The sequence below is a fragment of the Chelon labrosus genome, assembly GCF_963514085.1.
Source record: "Chelon labrosus genome assembly, chromosome: 1".
NCBI classification, from domain to species: domain Eukaryota; kingdom Metazoa; phylum Chordata; class Actinopteri; order Mugiliformes; family Mugilidae; genus Chelon; species Chelon labrosus.
In genome coordinates, this window is record NC_140337.1 from 25321477 (window position 1) to 25340412 (window position 18936).

The 18936-nt window shown below is 42.5% G+C and overlaps 1 protein-coding gene, 1 long non-coding RNA gene and 1 pseudogene across 4 annotated transcripts; 2 read left to right on the plus strand and 1 right to left on the minus strand.

Annotated features, from left to right (window-relative positions):
- Positions 1-2187: 2187 nt before the first annotated feature.
- Positions 2188-3874, plus strand: LOC311487675 (tripartite motif-containing protein 16-like; annotated as a pseudogene). The gene has a single exon. The product of its transcript is annotated as a tripartite motif-containing protein 16-like (transcript).
- Positions 3875-3966: 92 nt separating this feature from the next.
- Positions 3967-5280, minus strand: LOC311495901 (uncharacterized protein). The gene is made up of 2 exons (XM_084555550.1): positions 4519-5280; positions 3967-4358 (listed from the first exon to the last, which is right to left on the minus strand). Exons 1-2 carry the CDS (start codon positions 5224-5226, stop codon positions 4101-4103), a joined length of 966 nt encoding a protein of 321 aa, XP_084411676.1. The 5' UTR covers positions 5227-5280; the 3' UTR covers positions 3967-4100.
- A 2898-nt stretch (positions 5281-8178) lies between these two features.
- LOC311493844 lies at positions 8179-11634 on the plus strand. 2 transcript variants are annotated; one of them, XR_014699252.1, is made up of 3 exons: positions 8179-8536; positions 8639-8778; positions 9085-11634. It is a non-coding gene; the product is annotated as an uncharacterized lncRNA (long non-coding RNA). The 2 variants fall into 2 exon arrangements; XR_014699253.1 differs by having other exon boundaries at positions 8642-8778.
- The last annotated feature ends 7302 nt before the right edge of the window (positions 11635-18936 follow it).

Genomic DNA, 18936 nt, shown 5'->3' on the forward strand with positions numbered 1-18936 from the left:
TCATGAAACCCTTATTTATGTACAAAAATACAGTTACTGTTGTTTCACATTTTAATCACAGCTTTAAATGAACAACTGAACCACAGCAAACAAATCAAATAAACAAAGGCCATAACTTAACATTCTGACACTTTAGATAAAAGTCTTTAGATCAGGTTGGAATTCAGAAATACCAGATGTCTCAGCTTGGCTGACCAGTTTTTCCGCTCAGTTCTTCACTTTTTCCCGACACATTTGCATTTAAATCCTACACTCGCTGTATTTGGAGTGTCTGCCCCCCTTCCTTTTTTAACACAATGGTATGATCCTCGTCTGTCCTCGCATGTGATTGGCTGCATGGATTCTCAGGAGCTGCTGAAGCTTCAGCTCTTTTGTTACCTACAAAGAATCAGCTCTTAGAGCCAGCTCAGTTGCCTATGACACATCACTAATTGATCCATGATCTAGTTCTGATGTTCACGTTCTCATTGTTGGTGGACACGGGTCAGCACGTGCACCCTGACTGGTACGCAGCTATGCAGCCCCATACGCAACAAACTGCGATGCACTGTGTATTCTGACACCTTTCTGTCAGAACCAGCATTAATTTCATCAGTTGAGTAACAGTAGCTCGTCTGTTGGATCGGACCACACAGGTCAGCCTTCACTCCCCACATGAATCAATGAGCCTTGGCCGGCCATTACCCTGTCTCCCGTTTACTTTTGATGGATACTGATCACTGCAGACCAGGAACCCCCCCACAGGAGCTGCAGTTCTGGAGATGCTCTGACCCAGTGGTCCAGCCATCACATTTCACTTGTTCACCTGCTGTGACGTTCACGGCAGGAAGACATAAAGAAACTTCACTGAGCCTTTGGCAGCCTTCAGACTCAGGATAGAGAGATTTACACTTAGGGACACACTTTACTACATTTGCTACAGTTGAATTAAAGTGTTAAAGTTGACTTTTGAAATCCTCAGTAGACGAGGAGGTGGGAAGAGAACAGTTTGTAGTTTCAGAGTCGTGTCACCTCTAGAAAATAATCATATTGGAAATTATGATTATACTGTCAGGACCTCATATATTTCCATGTACACAACATTATCTTCAGAAACCAAATTCATTCTTTCGTTCGTTGATGGTTCCAAACAACTATTGGTCATAAAACAGACTTTTATGTTTTTTAATGGAGATTATTTTAATCCACATTTCTCTTTCAGGCTGCTGACCACGAAACAACCGCAGTCCCTCCTTCTTTATCTCAAGGTTAGATTTATGACGCAACTGTTGAACCAAGTTCAAACCTGCAGCTACTTCCTCCTCTGAAACATTTCTTTTACTGTTGTGTAGTGAAGCAGTTCCTCCGTGCAGCTACAAACAAGTAAGTAGGCTCTAACCGTTTGTATTCACTGTAGATATTTTACCTGACTGATGGTGGGTCGTTCATTCAGATCAGGAAATCAGATCAAATCAAAAGTTTTCACATTTGCTCCTTTAAATGTTCAATATTAACATGGAAAATCTCTTCTGGAATTTTTGGTTGTGCAGCAGTGGTTAATAAATGTCAGGATAACAACGAGAGCAACATTTTTTCTACGTGATTCTCCATTTATATTTGTTGGAATCGATCATAGAAGTAAAGCAGCTGCTATGTATTTGTAGTAAAATACACAGATTAATGGCTGCTGCATTAAAAAAAAAATAAACAAAGGTGTCACCATGAAACCTTCACAGCTGATATATGAGTCATTAAATATGTGTTAATATGTGTTGGTTTTCATAACTGTGATCAAACAAACACCTAAATGTGTGCTTTGAATGTTATTTTTTGCTATAACTGATCTTTATAGCGGACTGAATTTATAAGCTCTAAATCCAGTAGAATTAGTGTGTAACCCTAACATGCCTGTGGCGTCTAAGACCATGAATGATGTGGATTTTATTCTGATTTGTTTTGTAGTCTGCTTCTCTTCCTGGAATAAGTCAATGTCTGATAACTCCTCTCTATTCCTGGAGCAGCTCCACTCACCCTTCCTCATGTTTCCTTGTTCCCTCCCCTTTAGATCTCTGCATTGAAGATGGGTGTGACCAGCATGTGGTGAAGTGTGAGAGCTGACAGGCTCCATTCACTGTAGAATCACATGTTGTTCAGATCAGAGCTCAGACTAGTTTCACTTCTAGCAAACAAGAAACTCACACAGTCGTCAACACTGAGAGGTGAAATGGAGCAGAAAGGAGTTCAGCTGGACAGAGAAACCTTCTCTTGTTCCATCTGTCTGGATCTACTGAAGAATCCTGTGGGTACTTCCTGTGGACACAGCTACTGCATGAACTGTATTAAAAGCCACTGGGATGGAGAAGACCAGAAGAGAATCTACAGCTGCCCTCAGTGCAGGAAGACTTTCACCCCGAGGCCTGTCCTGGAGAAAAACACCATCATAGCAGAGTTAGTGGAGCAGCTGAAGAAGACTGGACTCCAAGCTGCTCCAGCTGATCACTGCTATGCTGGACCTGAAGATGTGGCCTGTGATGTCTGCACTGGGAGGAAGTTGAAAGCCTTCAAGTCCTGTCTGGTCTGTCTGGCCTCTTACTGTGAGAAACACCTCCAACCTCACTATGATGCAGCTCCATTAAAGAAACACAAGCTGGTGGAGCCCTCCAAGAAGCTCCAGGAGAACATCTGCTCTCATCATGAGGAGGTGATGAAGATTTTCTGTCGTACTGATCAGCAGACTATCTGTTATCTCTGTTTAATGGATGAACATAAAGGACATGAAACAGTCCCAGTTGCAGCAGAAAGGAAAGAGAAGCAGAAGGAGGTGGAGGTGATGCTAAAAAAAATCCTGCAGACAAAGAAAGAAAGAAAGATGTGGAGCTGCTTAGACAGGAGCTGAAGGCCATCAATGGTTCTACTGCTAAAACAGTTAAAGAAAGTCAGGAGATCTTCACTGAGATGATCCGTCTCATCCAGAAAACAAGCTCTGATGTGACGCAACTGGTCAGATCCCAGCAGGAAACTGAAAAGAGTCGAGTCAAAGATCTTCTGGAGAAGCTGGAGCAGGAGATCACTGAGCTGGAGAGGAAAGGCTCCGAGCTGAAGCAGCTCCTAAAGACAGAGGATCACAACCTGTTTCTACACAACTACCCCTCACTGCCACCACCCAGTGAGTCTACACACTCATCCAGCATCAAGATTCGTCCTCTGAGGTACTTTGATGACGTGAAAGCAGCTGTGACAGAGACCAGAGAGAAACTACAGGACATTCTGAGAGAGACATGGACAAACATCTCAGTGACAGTGACTGAAGTGGATGTTTTACTGCCACAACCAGAGACCAGAGACCAGAGATGAATTCTTGAAATATTCACGTGAAATCACACTGGATCCAAACACAGCACACACAGATCTGTTATTATCTGAGGGGAACAGAAAAGTAAGAAGAATGAATCAACAACAGTCTTATCCTGATCATCCAGACAGATTCACTGGTTGTTGGCAGGTCCTGAGCAGAGAGAGTCTGACTGGACGTTGTTACTGGGAGGTGGAGTGGAGAGGAGAAGGAGTTGAAGTAGCAGTGGCATACAAGAATATCAGCAGAGCAGGGGAGTCAGAGCAATGTTTATTTGGAGGCAATGACAAATCTTGGTCATTACAGTTTGATGCAAACAGTTATACATTTTTCCACAACAAAGTCTCAACTGTTGTCTCAGGTCCTGTTTCCTCCAGAGTAGGAGTGTACCTGGATCACAGAGCAGGTATTCTGTCTTTCTACAGCGTCTCTGAAACCATGACTCTCCTCCACAGAGTCCAGACCACATTCACTCAGCCTCTCTATGTTGGACTTTATCCTAATTATTATGGATCCACTGCTGAGTTGATTCAAGTCAAATAGACAGAAGTCACTTCAGGGACAGTTGGTTAAAATGTGTCTTTTAGTCTCCAGGTGATTTGGTCTCCATCGTTGTAGCTGAGAGCTCATTGTTGTGTCATGTCTTCACTGAACAGAGATCAGCTGTCAATCACACTTTCTGATAAAATATCATTGATATAGCTAAGTAAGGCAGTTCAGTTGATGAAATTAAATAAGGCAGAGTTTAAGATCACACGGTTTCTTTTAGTCAAGTTGCTCCAGAGCAACAGTCTGTTTCATCAACCATCTCAGTGGAAACACTTGACTTCACTGGTGTGGGGGACTTTGCTGTCCTCTTCAAACCCTGCTCCACCATCAGAAGACAGTCCGTTGCTGCAGCTTCTAGTTCCTCATTGTCTTTGCAACTCCTGTTCTTCAGCTTGCAGACCAACCAAATGGCTGAAAGGACAATCAGTACTGCAGTCAGGATCCAGGTGGTCTCTGTCCACTGTGGACAGTGAGACGGCTACAGAGGGGAAACAAGAAATGTCTCATTATCATCTGTTCAACAACTGCAGCAAAACAAACAGTTTATGAAGACATTCCCATCTGGAGCATGCAGCTTTGTTGTTGTAACCATAAACTGTCAGCAGATTCTTCATAGTAAAGTATATTCAGTGTCTCACCTGGGGAGTAGCAGCAGGAGGAAGTGTGCGCTGGGTTTGGTGCTCTGCTGCTCCGACTCTCAGCCTCACAGCTGCAGGAGTGCCGTGCACCCTCTCCTCCCCCCGGTACGTGTAGCAGTAATACAGTCCCTCATGTGTCTGCAGAGCCTGGTTGATGGTGAGAGACAGGTCTCCCCGTCTGAGCCAGTCCTCAGGCACCGACACCCGGCTTCCCTCCCAGCCTGCCCCGTATGAGACATTATTGGAGAGATAATGCTGCAGCACCGGCTCCTTTTCCTTCTCCCACAGCACAGACATCACTGACTGCCCTCGGAGGGTGAGGATCTCCGAGTGGCATGGAAGTGTGACAGCCTCACCCTCTGGCACGTAAACTTCAGAGGGGATGAAAACCTCCAGCTGGACCACGAAGCTGTCGTCGCATGTGTACTCGTAAAACCCATTGTCGTTGACATTCACGTTGTTCGGTGTGAGGGGAGAGCTTTGCTGGATCCGGTCCTGGTGGTCTGGTCCAGGTCTCCAGTCGCCGTCCAGGGAAGCAACGAGTCTCCGGCTGTTATCCTTACGCAGCTGGATCAGGCTGGTGAAGTCTGCATTCTTGCACTTTTCAGAGAGTGGAAACTCAACGGAGTCCCCTAAAGTTGCGTTGATGTAAAGTCCATAAACTGGAGCGATGACAGAAAGAAGAATAAAGATTGATGGAGCACACATGACTGCTGGCTTTCAGAGAGAGGATACAACTTCAGAGTATCCTGTCCACGGCTATTTAGCCTGTCCACAGGCTCAGGCCCGGCCCACAGGCTCAGCCATAGCCTGTGGGCCGGGCCTGTGGGCCACAGGCTATGGCTGAGCCTGTGGGCCACAGGCCCGGCCCATAGGAACAGTTTGGTTTCCTTGGTTACCAACGACGAAGGCGTGTTAGGTTGGTTTACGTCATTTGTTTTTTTTTCAGACCAAGGCGACTTTTGTTGGATAGCACTTTTACGTATAAACCAATCAGGTTACTTGTTCAGTTTTAGGACATGCCCTTACCTTATAGAGAGGCTACACTACTACTCCTACCTAGTAGGCTACGTACCACAAACTCATAACCTCCACCTCAGGTTACCTCCGGTCATTTCTCATCTAAACAGCGTCGACTCTGAGTCAGAGTCTCCGACCCTCTGGTTCCTCCTGACAACTCCCGAAATCCACCAAGCACCGGTTTCAGTTAAACCAGTTTCACACCGTGGACCGAAGAGGACTCCTTCCAGACTCCAGGTATGAACGTCACACAGCGTTAGCTAACAGCTAGCTAGCTCATTAGCTCATTATGGGGGCTAGCTAACCTGTACACGCTCGTTAACTAAATGTGAATCTACGAAGCTGCTGACACATCATCGTGGTCATCGTCGCTACTGAGGAGGAAGCTGTGGACGATTTAAACACCGCTGACTCACTTGGTGTCTTGCTAACATGCTACACAGCTGTTAGCATGTAGCTTCCAGCTGCTTTACGTTGCAGTTTTATACTCTCTGTGTCCTCCAGTGTCACGCTGTTTGTTCGTTTAATAAAATGACTGTTTGGACTCGGACTTGAGAGTTTAGTGTTTCCTTTAATGTTTGTTCTTCCCACTCGGGACGTGAGATTCTGCGTGTGAGGAAACTAAATCATGAGAGGTACTTTGGGTCAGCGGCAGGCGTTTACAAGTAGTCCTGGAGAGATTTCACACTAATATCAGGACTCATGGATCTTTGAAGGAACTCCTTAACCCACTCTGAGAAGTAAGACCTGGAACATTTAGACGTTCAGGAACAACACCTGTATCTGTCCATCTAAACAGACAGAGACAGACTTTTAAAAGTTGACCTGGAACAACTTCACAATATGTCCTCCTCCTCCTCCTCCTCCTCCTCCTCCTCCTCCTCGTCCTCTTTAGCTTCTGTAACTTTGTCCATGTGTAGTAGGTCAGCAGGTTAACAGATATTCTGAAGTTGTCTTAGTCCTTCTGACCTTAAGAGGAACTAAGTGACACAGCAAGGCGACTACTTTCCAGTGTGTGGTCGTCTGTGAGCATCTTGTTTTGGTTTTGCTGGCCCTTTAGTCTCACCCCTGCCGTCAGGGTGATAGAGACGGATAACTCTGATTACATCCTCATCTCACATGAACATAAAAGTAAACACATATTTTCACATCTTCACGGTAATCCTGAATGACTAGAGAGTAGTGAATATGCTTTGAGCCAAGTGTCGGCGCACCGCTGAGTTTAGGACCTCTGCTGAGCTCCAGCCGTCTGGACATTATCCCGTCAGATACTTGATAGTTGAACTCTAGCAGGAGCAGACAGCTCACCCTGTATTTAATGCAGAGAGCCTGACTATACGATGCAGTAAAACACTTTCAGAGAAGATTTAGAAGGCTGCAAAGGTAGGATCCCACAGTCCTAGTTCTCTGCATGGAACAAATTAATATCTAGATTTATTTGGCAGGCGTTAAACCAAGGATAAAACTCAGAACACTGGGTTTAGGTCTGGGTGTAAATAATCATTCTACTGATATGAGTTATCATGTCACTATTCAAAAACCTCATTGGTAGAGCAGTCTGTAATTCATACCTTTACCTGTAAATACCACATGTGATTAGTCTGGACTTGAGGAAACTGTAACTGATGATTAATGTCAAACTAAATTCAATTCAATTTTATTTATATAGTGTCAATAACAATACAAATTGTCTCAAGACGGGGAGGGGAAGGGAGGGACACACAGCAGTTAACATGCTAAACAGAACTGCATGCCCTCACCACTGGAGAAAGAGGAACCAGCAGTAAAAGGAAACTCTCTGCAGCATGTAGATATATTGTCTGGATGGATGCCAGAGTCTCTCTCTGGTTTGGTAGGTTGTGGTAATGTTGGTAACTGAGCACTGTTCCACTTTATTCTTAATAACTTCTTCCATGGAGGTTATGAGCTCTGATTGTTCTACTTGACTAATAACTCTATCTTCTAACAGTTAACAATGATCAGCAGCAATAATGAAACAAAGGCTTTATTCATGTTCTCATAGTTGAAATAAACAGAAACACTTTATTTGAAGATACAACATTTCACATGCTCTCTGTTTGAAATGTTATTTTTAAATGCAGTAAATAAATGTTCTTTTAAACTTTTACTGTTGATCCATGGTGAATAGAACCTGATCTGGAACTTGAAGATTTCTCTTTAGTGCATCAGTGACAGAAACACATTTGTTGATCAGAGAAAACTTCAACAAACAGCAGGTTTTTCTAGTGACTGCTTCCACTGCAGCGGTTGGAGTTGATGGAGTTTAGTCAGAAAGTTCTTTGGTCGGTGGTTTGGAACAAACAGGATGAAGAACAGGATCAGATGTTGGAACCACTGAATGAAGTCAGACTGTAGATTGTCCTTGTTGTATCTGCAGAGAGTGACCTTTGACCTCATGTGTTCATGACTCTTCACCTCTGTCTCCTCTCACAGGGAGAAGATGATCTGCAGGATCCTGCTGCTCATCATCCTCAACTCATGTGTCTGTGGTCAGTTTAGAAATTGACTTGATGAAGTCCAAATCAATTGTCAGTCTTCAATGATGGAGTTGAAAGACTCCCATGTTCCAGTTCTCAGTGTGTCTGCTCCTCTCTTTCTCTCTCTGTCTCCTCAGCAGCAACATTTGAAGTGAATGTGACACAGAGCTCCTATCAGGCAGAGGAGAACCACAACATCACCCTGGAGTGGACCTTCACCACCAAACCTGACTCTTCCTACAAATATCTCTTTATCCTCTGTAGCTTGTTAACCAATCAGAAGGAGTTGATTCTGTATCATGTACATGAAGGTGTTGAGGTGTCAGAGTCTCAGGATGAACAGTTTTCAGGACGAGTCCAGGGAGACAAAGACGTCCTCAGAGAAGGACGAATCAGACTTCATGTGTCCAGACTCAGGACTGATGACTCTGGTCTGTATCAGTGTGAAGTGAGGACAGATTATGGCTCCAGCTCTGGCAGATGTGAACTCAACGTCACTGGTAAGCTGATACAGTAGAAGTTACTAGAAGTCCTTTTTAAAGATGCTGACTGATTTTTGAGACATGAAAAAGTGTCAACTAATATTTTGATGTTCTTTCCAGCAGCTGCTGATCAGCCTCAAACTCAGAGACCAAGATCAAGTCTAGGACCAGAGACTGGAGGAACAAGAAGCCAACATGATGGAGTGATAGCAGCAGTAGCAGCAGTTCTACTGGTTGTTTGTATGTTTTAGAAAAAGAAGGTAGGTGTAGCAGGATGAGATGCTCCATCCTGGCTCTCATGATGGTGAGTGTGCTGCTTTGCTCCCCTCTCAGCCTCATTAACCAATCAGCTCATGGGGCCACCCTACATAGAGAGGTGTTGTCCATCTTATTGTCCATTTCCTCCGTCTCACCGGTGCCTGGTAATGTGGCAGTAGCTGCCAGTCATGCTGGTTTTCAGCTTTCAGTGTTTCAAAATGTTTTTAATCCTGGAAAACAAACTAATCCACCTGTAATCTACATTATAAACTTAGAACACGTTGTATGTTGTTGTTGTTTGGTTGCAGATTGACTGAGTGGACTCCATGCTGACCGCCATTAAAACAGAAGAAGATGAAGATGTTTTAATGCTACAGGGACGTTATTAAAAATAACTACTAAATATCTGACTATGATTAAAGTCATAATAAAAATGCCTGGCATCCATAGTTACAACTAAAACGCTGTAATACGTTTGTTCTTCTGGAGGGCTGGAATGCATGGTTGAATGCATGATTGAATGCAACGATGCAACCATCTGATAAACTTCTGCCTTGGAAACAAAGTGTCTGGACGTAATATGTCTATAATAGTATTATATGTTTTGTTTTTGAAGGATTTCTTGTTTTATGTTCACGTTTTAAAGATTTCTCAGTTTTGCAAACAAAGCAAAGGAAGCAACAAGATCAGAGGGCCGACTGACACTGGGCTGGCCCAACCTCATTGTTAAACACCAACCCCCTTTGGTCCTTCCTGCGTAATGTATTCGGCAAAAAAGAAAAGAAAGACAATGAAAACCACCGGCCCTTGACACACGCTGGTCTGCAATTCCCGAAGATCCCACAAGATGGCAGATGTGGATTACTGCAACAAAACGCGCAAGAAGCAGGCACGAGAGAACGGAGTGGTTGGATAGCTGTGTCCAAGTAGTCACAGGATCCTTCAGTAGATCCAGACAGATGGAACAAGAGAAGGTTTTTCTGTCCAGCTGAACTCCTTTCTGCTCCATTTCACCTCTCAGTGTCAATGTCAGTTCCTGTTTGCTAGAAGTGAATCTAGTCTGAGCTCTGATCTGAACAACGTGATTCTACAGTGAACGGAGCCTGTCAGCTCTCACACTTCACCTCATCTTGGTTACATCCATGTCCAAAGTGCAGATATGAAGGGAAATATCAGGACAGAGTGGAGCTCAAGAGAAAAGACACACATCCCACAGTCAAAGACAAAAAATAATTAAGGACAAACTACTGTTGTCTCCACCATGTTACAACCTCACATTTCTCTTATATCCCTCACGTGAATGTATGTACAGTGCGCAGGGGCGTAGCACCAAATTCTGGGCCCAGTACACTCTTAATGTCAGTGGGCCCCTCTCCATGCCAGTGCATGAAGCTCGTGAGCAAAAAATAAAAAAAATTGGGGCATTTATTTATAAATAAAAAAAGCATAAATAGAGTTTTAAGCTAAAATCAGATCAGATTATATTGATGACTAGTTCTTTCTTTCACCATCTGAACTGATGCTTTTTGATCCATGACACATTTTGATTTAAAAACATTTATTCTTGAACAGGAGCCAACAACTGTACACAGAGAATCAAATCAAATAAACTATCTAATTTTTCAATAAAACTGTTCTTCAGCTTGCAGAAAAAGAAATAAAGCCTTACACGAGATGTAAGGATGTAATTCACATCCCATTAAATGCCCACTGACGGGTCTTTTTGTTTGCAAACTGGTTAATGTTGACAACTAACGTTAGCTGGCCCATTATCGTCTTTACTTGTGACAGCAAGCAGCCTGGTTGGCAAACTCTAGCATACAAACATTGGCAACTGACAAACTGCATGCTGTCTGGACTACGACAACGTTAACATTAACTGGATGCAGTTACACAACAAGTAAACTCGGTTCACCTTTCGGAAAGAAAGCAGTTAACAGTTGCTTCCCTTCATTCTGCTTTATTTCTCTTTCTTTCCACTCTTTTTTTCTCTGGTACCCCATTTGTGTTTTTTGGGCGGCATGATGACATCAGTCCTCCAGGTCATTCAATCTGGGTTTACAGACTTACTTGTCGTCGCTGGTGTCTATGGGCGAACTAAACCATTTTGCGTCCCCAAGAGGGGGTCCCCAGAATGTCCAATATGTTGAGAAGGCTGTGAGACACAAAGTTCATTCTCTCAGTTGATGTTAACAGTATATTTGAAATACATTATGACACCAATTAATTGGAGGGCCCAACTCATTCAACAATAAATTAATAAAAATAAAAATTCGACCAATCAAACCAGAGGAGGAGGGAGAAGACTCCTCCTTCTCCGGGAGTCTGTTTTTTCTCTGGTCCCTTACAGCCAGTCTGGACTGTTGTATCATGGTGTGGAGAGTTTATCAGCAGTTTATCCTTAACTATGTCTTTCCTTATCTATTCAGTTATCTGCTAAACTTCTTTAAGTAGATAACTGATTGTGTTGTGATGTTGTGTGTTTGTTGTTGTCTAGAATGATTTCTGTACTGTTTGATGGAACAATCAGGTCTTAGAGTTATTGTTGTCAGTACAGTTTTTATTTTATTGAGTAAACTGGATGTTTTGTGTTCACTGTGGGTTTATTCGAGGTGTTGTGATAGTTTTCATCGTCTATCCAGAGCAGAAAGAATGTAGACTGAAAGAAGAAACAACCAGACGAGTCTTCCTCCTACTTTACTGTGTTACTACAACTAAAATTAAGTATAGTCAGTTTTTCTTATTAACGGCAAACTTGACAACTTTACAAAAGAAATGCAAAGATTGTCCAGGCGTGTCAATAAAACGGAAACTCCGCCTACACTGAAAAAAAAACGATTTTGTGGTGTAGTAATATTTAACAGGTTAACTGTCACAATTTTTACTTGCGTATCAGTGAGAACTGGAATTATTCAAGTAAAACTATATATGTCATTCATGTAATAAACAAACTGTGTGGGAAGAGTAAGTTTTATTATGTATTTTCACATAATATTCAAAGGTGTCATTGCACATAAGTGTTGCGGTTTTTTTGAATCCGCGCATGCGCCTTGTGACGCGCATACAGCACGCATGCGCTTCATTTCCCGCCAAAACACAAGAAGACGATGACGGTGGACAGGTTTGATGGAGGCAGCAGCGGTTAAGTCACTTTGAAGGTAAGTCATTCAGGGTTTTTCCTGCATATGTAACCGAGTTACAATCACGTATCACTGTAGCTTCATTTTCCTATGGTCACTAAATGCAACGTCCCTGTGGACTTGAGTCGTAAACCCCAGGGGTATGGGACCTCGCTGTCCCCTTGATAAGTGACCGTTATGAGCTCCACCGTAGTTTTTATAAATTATCTTGAGTTTATACAAAACGAGTGGTTTATTTTGTGTTAATGAAAAGCATTGCTCCTGAACGGTCGAGCACGTTCTTTTAATGTAAAGTTGACGGTGGTTTCGTAGAGGCAGGAAACTCCTGCAGTCAGGAATGGGAGAGTTTTCTGCAGAGACAGAAAGTGGAGAGTTGGTGGACATCACCGCGTTTACCTCCGTCTCTGTCTCTGTCTCTGCGGTTTCTGTCCTAAATTAACAAAGGTTCTGTCAAGACCCCTTTAACTCTTCGTTAGGATCCCACGATCCCAGTTCTCTGCATGGAACAAATTAATATCTAGATCTAGATAAAACTCAGAACACTGGGTTTAGGTCTGGGTGTAAATATTCTACTGATATGAGTTTGGTGATTGACAAAGTTACCTCAGCACTTGATGATATTTGATACAGATAAAGATTAAAATAGATTCAAAGAGATTCATTGATATATGAAGGTGCTTTCAATTATTTATTTAAATGAAATAAATCTAAGAGATTATTATCATGTCACTATTCAAAACCTCATTGGTGGAGCAGTCTGTAATTCATACCTTTACCTGGAAATACAACATGTGATTGTTCTGGACTTGAGGAAACAGTAACTGATGGTTGATGTCAAACTAAATGTCTTCACTGAAGGAAGAGCAATCAGCAGTGAAAAGAAAGCTCGCTGCAGGACGTGGTGGCACAGACTCAGTGGAAGCCAGTGAGATAGGTTGGGGGCTGTGTTGTTTCCTGTGTCCTCAGTTTGTTTTTATGTGAACAGTGATGAATCTTCTCCCTGAAGCACTGAAGAAAGAGGAAGCAGCAGTGAGACAGGAAGTCTCTGCAGCATGTTGTAAAAGATATGGTCCCGGGAAAGAAGCCACTCTGTAGTTTGGTAGGGTGGGGGTTGGGTTGTTTCCAGTGTTCTCAGTTTATTTTTAGATGAACAGTCATGAATCTTCTCCATGTTGGTAACTGAGCACTGTTCCACTTTATTCTTAATAACTTCTTCCATGGAGGTTATGAGCTCTGATTGTTCTACTTGACTAATAATTCTATCTTCTAACAGTTAACAATGATCAGCAGCAATAATGAAACAAAGGCTTTATTCATGTTCTCATAGTTGAAATAAACAGAAACACTTTATTTGAAGATACAACATTTCACATGCTCTCTGTTTGAAATGTTATTTTTAAATGCAGTAAATAAATGTTCTTTTAAACTTTTACTGTTGATCCATGGTGAACAGAAGCTGATCTGGAACTTGAAGATTTCTCTTTAGTGCATCAGTGACAGAAACACATTTGTTGATCAGAGAAAACTTCAACAAACAGCAGGTTTTTCTAGTGACTGCTTCCACTGCAGCGGTTGGAGTTGATGGAGTTTAGTCAGAAAGTTCTTTGGTCGGTGGTTTGGAACAAACAGGATGAAGAACAGGATCAGATGTTGGAACGACTGAATGAAGTCAGACTGTAGATTGTCCTTGTTGTATCTGCAGAGAGTGACCTTTGACCTCATGTGTTCATGACTCTTCACCTCTGTCTCCTCTCACAGGGAGAAGATGATCTGCAGGATCCTGCTGCTCATCATCCTCAACTCATGTGTCTGTGGTCAGTTTAGAAATTGACTTGATGAAGTCCAAATCAATTCAGGATGAACAGTTTTCAGGACGAGTCCAGGGAGACAAAGACGTCCTCAGAGAAGGACGAATCAGACTTCATGTGTCCAGACTCAGGACTGATGACTCTGGTCTGTACCAGTGTGACGTGAAGACAGATTATGGCTCCAGCTCTGGCAGATGTGAACTCAGCGTCACTGGTAAGTTGATAAAGTAGAAGTTACTAGAAGTCCTAGAAAGCAGCGTAGAGAAGGAATTCTCTGAAGCCGAGGCACTCCTCAATTAAAATGTCTTTATTACAAAAATGACATGTCCTGACTGGACAACTTTAAAATGTCCACGCGTAGCGGCATGGGGCCTTCTTCAGGGCATAGTGAAGCAGATAGAAGACTGATCTTATAAGGACAAAGACACACAGGTAGAAGCGGACACACAGGTGCTGACAATCAGTGTTGAAGGTCTGCAGGTAATTGCTAGGACACACCTCTCACACGGTTCTCAGCATTAAAGCTGTTGGTCACAATAATAAACAGAGACACAGGCAACAGATAACATGCATATACATTGATGCATACTGTAATGGTCTCAACCACTAGAGATGGCCAACCTCCCCCTTCCTAACGTGAGATACTGGGCCCTTTTGTCTTTGTGGACTGCAATGTCTGGACTCGGCCTAGCACCTAAATGCAAGATCCTGCAGGTAGGGCTGGGTATCGTGGCCAATTTCCTAAATCGATTCGATTTCAATTCATAAGGTTCTGAATCGATTAATCACGATTCGATTCGATTCGATTTCGATTCAATCTTCTCATAAATAATGAAAATGGCTCAACTGTGTTACAAAATACACTTTATTTTTTATCTTCAACAAAACAGGTTTTAAGCTTGTGAATTGGACATTTTAAACTAGACCTGTAAACAAAAAATTCAAGTTTCAAAAGTGCAATCTTGACAAATAATTCAACCACAACATTCCATCACTGTTTCTTAAAAGTGCAAAAATAATAATAATGGTAACAAAACTAAAAGTAAACTCGCGGCCCGCAGCGAATCGGCTGGTAATGTTAGTGAGTCCCTCAGTTTCTTTTGTTTTGCCCCGGACGGCTTGTTGTCGGAAGCTAACGTTAGCGTAGTGTGATACCTCGTCAAATGGTTTCTGAGATTTGTAGTAGAGATGTACCGATTTATCGGCTGGTGACCGGAATCGGCCGATTTTCACGTGATCGGCCATGACCGGAGACCGGCCGGTCAGTCTGACATGTGCCGATTTTTTGCCGGTCAAATGCACTCGGGCGCCGCATGATTTACGTCGCGCAACATCAGCATCACACGCAGGTCAGCTGACAGTCTTGCCTGGGCCCGGGACGATAATCTTAGACTCTGTCCCTCCGCTCCGAGACAGCGGGCCCCTTCCCCATCACTCTCTCTGTCACCTGACTGCAGCCGGATCTCTCTCCTCTCTGACGGAACTCAACTGTTTCTGTCAAAGATAACGTGTTGTGTCAGGCTTTTATACAAGCTAATGGACGTTAGCATTAGAGCTAGCCAGTTAGCTTACGTTACTGGTAAACGTTGGCTGCGCTGTTTCTAACCTACGTTCACTTTACTAGTCCCAGCTTCACCGTCACCACCTTTTTTTAAATATTTGTTAAGAAAATCTTTAAGGCCTCTATTTTCTTCTCTTCTTCTCTTTTCTTTCCTTTTCTGAGTTCTATTTTTATAGTGATAGCGATTATCTGTTCAAAACATGTTCTATTAAAGAAAAGATAATTTAATATTCTATTAAAGAAGAGAAAATAAATCTTTGTGTGTGTTGTAAAGCGGTTGGAAAAAATGAAATCGGAATCGGCTAAAATCGGTATCGGCAGGTCAAACTGAATGACAAATCGGAAATCGGAATCGGCCAGGAAAATTGTAATCGGTGCATCTCTAGTTTGTAGTATTTCTACAATAACTGACCTCCGCTTGGCAGATCTTGCAAACCACTTTGGTTTTATCCAGCTCTTTGTCCGGTGTTGTTTTAAATCCTAAATGGTTCCAGACGTCAGACTTCAGCTGGGACGGCTCGCTGAGCGGAGTTTTACCTGCATCGGCCATTGTGTGTATGCACACTTGTGAACGTGAACCGGGCGTAAACGCGCCGCTGCTTTGTTGCGCGCGAGACCATTGGGGTTCATGGGAAAAAGAAATCGATCTCATGCCCTATGAATCGATATTGCAAAATTTAAATGAAATCGATCCGAAATCGATTGAATCGATTTTTTTACCCAGCCCTACCTGCAGGATACCTCAGGTGTGAAACACACCAACGGGGGGTTGGCGTCGATACCTGCAATAGACAAAAGGGTGTGGCAACACTTCCTGGAGGGACCGACCCCTGCAGTAGACAAAGGGATGCAAAAGGGGTGTTCCTCTGGTATAAATGTTTAGGTTTCCCCACATTCGGGGTCTTTCTTCACTTTTGACCGCTCGCGTGTTGATTGACCTTTTCTTTGCAAAGAAAATAAAACCTTGTCGGCCGGCAGAAGTCTCCATTTCATTCTTCACCAGCAGCAGAGGATAAACCTCCACAACAATATATTGCTAGGACACACCTCTCACATGGTTCTCAGCATTAAAGCTGTTGGTCACAATAATAAACAGAGACACAGGCAACAGATAGCATGAATATATTCATGCATACACATGCATTCGTCCTTCTCTGAGGACGTCTTTGTCTACAATGCCTCTGAAATGAAACAAATAATTAAGTCCAATTGGGGGTTAATTCAGAGTGATTCTATTCTGAAAGATGTTTTTCCTGAGCCGCCTATGACTGTGTTCAAGAGGGCACCATCCATAAGGGACAAACTTGTAAGAAGTTACCTTCCAGGTCCTAAACAAAACACATGGCTAGAAAAAGGGTTGTGGGGGACCTATAGGTGTGGTTCTTGCAGTCATTGTGAGGGTGTCATTGAAAGCAAGACTTTTTGTGATCTGAGAACGCAGAGAGAATTTAAGACCAATGGTTTTATTAACTGCAACTCTGAGTATGTGGTCTACCGCCTACAATGCCCATGTGGGTGTTTCTATGTGGGCAGAACTAAAAGAACACTAAAAGAGCGGTTTTATGAACACAAATACACAATCCGAGTCAACAAATCCGAGTCAACAACGAAGATTACCCTATGGCCAAACACTATAAAGAAATACACCATAGTGACCCATCATCTTTGAGAATTCAGGGCATTGATTAAAAAATCAATACGTGGAGGTGACATCTTAAAACAGTTATTGCAACGTGAAACCTTTTGGATATGGAGTTTTAAAGCAATGGACTATCCAGGACTAAATGAGGAGATAGATTATAGACCTTTCCTGTGATTTTGTAACGCTGTTTTTTTTTTTTTTTCCTGTGACTACTCACTTTTTATATGTAAATGTTTATGTATTGTATATGTGTATGTATATGCATGCTATCTGTTGCCTGTGTCTCTGTTTATTATTGTGACCAACAGCTTTAATGCTGAGAACCATGTGAGAGGTGTGTCCTAGGAATTACCTGCAGACCTTCAACACTGATTGTCAGAACCTGTGTGTCCGCTTCTACCTGTGTGTCTTTGCCCTTATAAGATCAGTCTTCTATCTGCTTCACTATGCCCTGAAGAAGGCCCCATGCCGCTACGCGTGGACATTTTAAAGTTGTCCAGTCAGGACATGTCATTTTTGTAATAAAGACATTTTAATTGAGGAGTGCCTCGGCTTCAGAGAATTCCTTCTCTACGCTGCTTCTTAGATGTTCTACCTTGGACCGAAGAGCACCCAAATCAAAGTCAAAAGGAATTGACCTATGGCTAAACCACGCCCCCAAACGCGATGAGCCAATCACAGTGCGCATAGCTAACCCATACACTCGGACATTCTCTGCTTCCACGTCCATTGAAATGCATTTTAGTTAGTCAGTTTTCGTTTGTTTTTAAATGTTTTTATATGTTTTTTTGTGACATTATAAGTTTAAAATGGTCAAACGGTGTGCATGGGGTACTGCAACTCCGATACTAGGTATCCCGAGAGGCTGGGCGACGACGGTGTCTATTTTTTACCCTTTCCAAAGCCATATCTCAACCGAGAGAAGTGTCTGCTCTGGATTAATTAGTTATGTGGAAGACCACACCACCAACGTAACGTGAATAAAATCAACAAAGACGTCTACATCTGTTCAAAGGACTTATTAGTTACAGTTTTTCTCAATTGCTAAAACACAATTTCTGAAACCTTGCTCCATTTTCTCAAAACCTTAAACACAAACCCTCAGCTTCAAGCACGATTTACAAAACCTCTGACTCCTCTTGCAAAATGAAACTTTCGCCTCAAAACAGTTTTACCTGTGCCCAAAATGAAACACTGCTCTCATATAATAAACAAATTGCTCAAAATGACATACACTATCAAGCAGTCAGTAAACAATGCACCAAAAAATAGAAAACACATTGTTCAAAACATATAGTTCTCAGGGAGAAGTACATTTTTAATCTCAAAACAAATTTCATATGTTTCTGTCATTATACAAAAAGCTCAAAATTGATCAGAAATTACTGTTTTGCTCTTTGCGTTTTTTTTGTTCTTCCTCCTTCTTGTACCCTTATTTTTACAGTGCTGTACCCTGCATCTCAAAAACTTCATCTCTGTGATACTGTAATTCTTGTTCTTTGATGATATGAACCTGTAACCAGTCGAAATCTATTGAGCAGTCAGTACTGAAAACAAATGGAAAGCACAATGTTCAGGGCCATACAATTTGTTTATTGTACCATATACAGCCAACAACATGGTCTATGATTGTTGCTCGAATTTCATCGGATATTTCCACTCTTTGTCTTCCTCTTCCTCTTCGTCCTCCTCTTTCTCTTTCTTGCCCTCCTCCTCTTTCTCCTCGTCCCCCACCTCGCATACGCACTCGTCCTCGTCCTCTCACATAAATTCTTCTGTCCATTCTCACACTCTCTCATTCCCACCTTCAACAACCTGTTTGCTCTCTGAACTGGCTTATATTGGTTGTCACATCATTTGAAAGAAGTGAAATCAGTTTTGACTGATTGTGTTCAATCAATGACATTTCTGCTCTCTTTATATGTAATTGTTGCCACTTGTGTTTACCAGTATGGATGACATGTGCATTAGAGTGCAGAATGTGTTTTAAGAATGAGAATGTGTTTAGA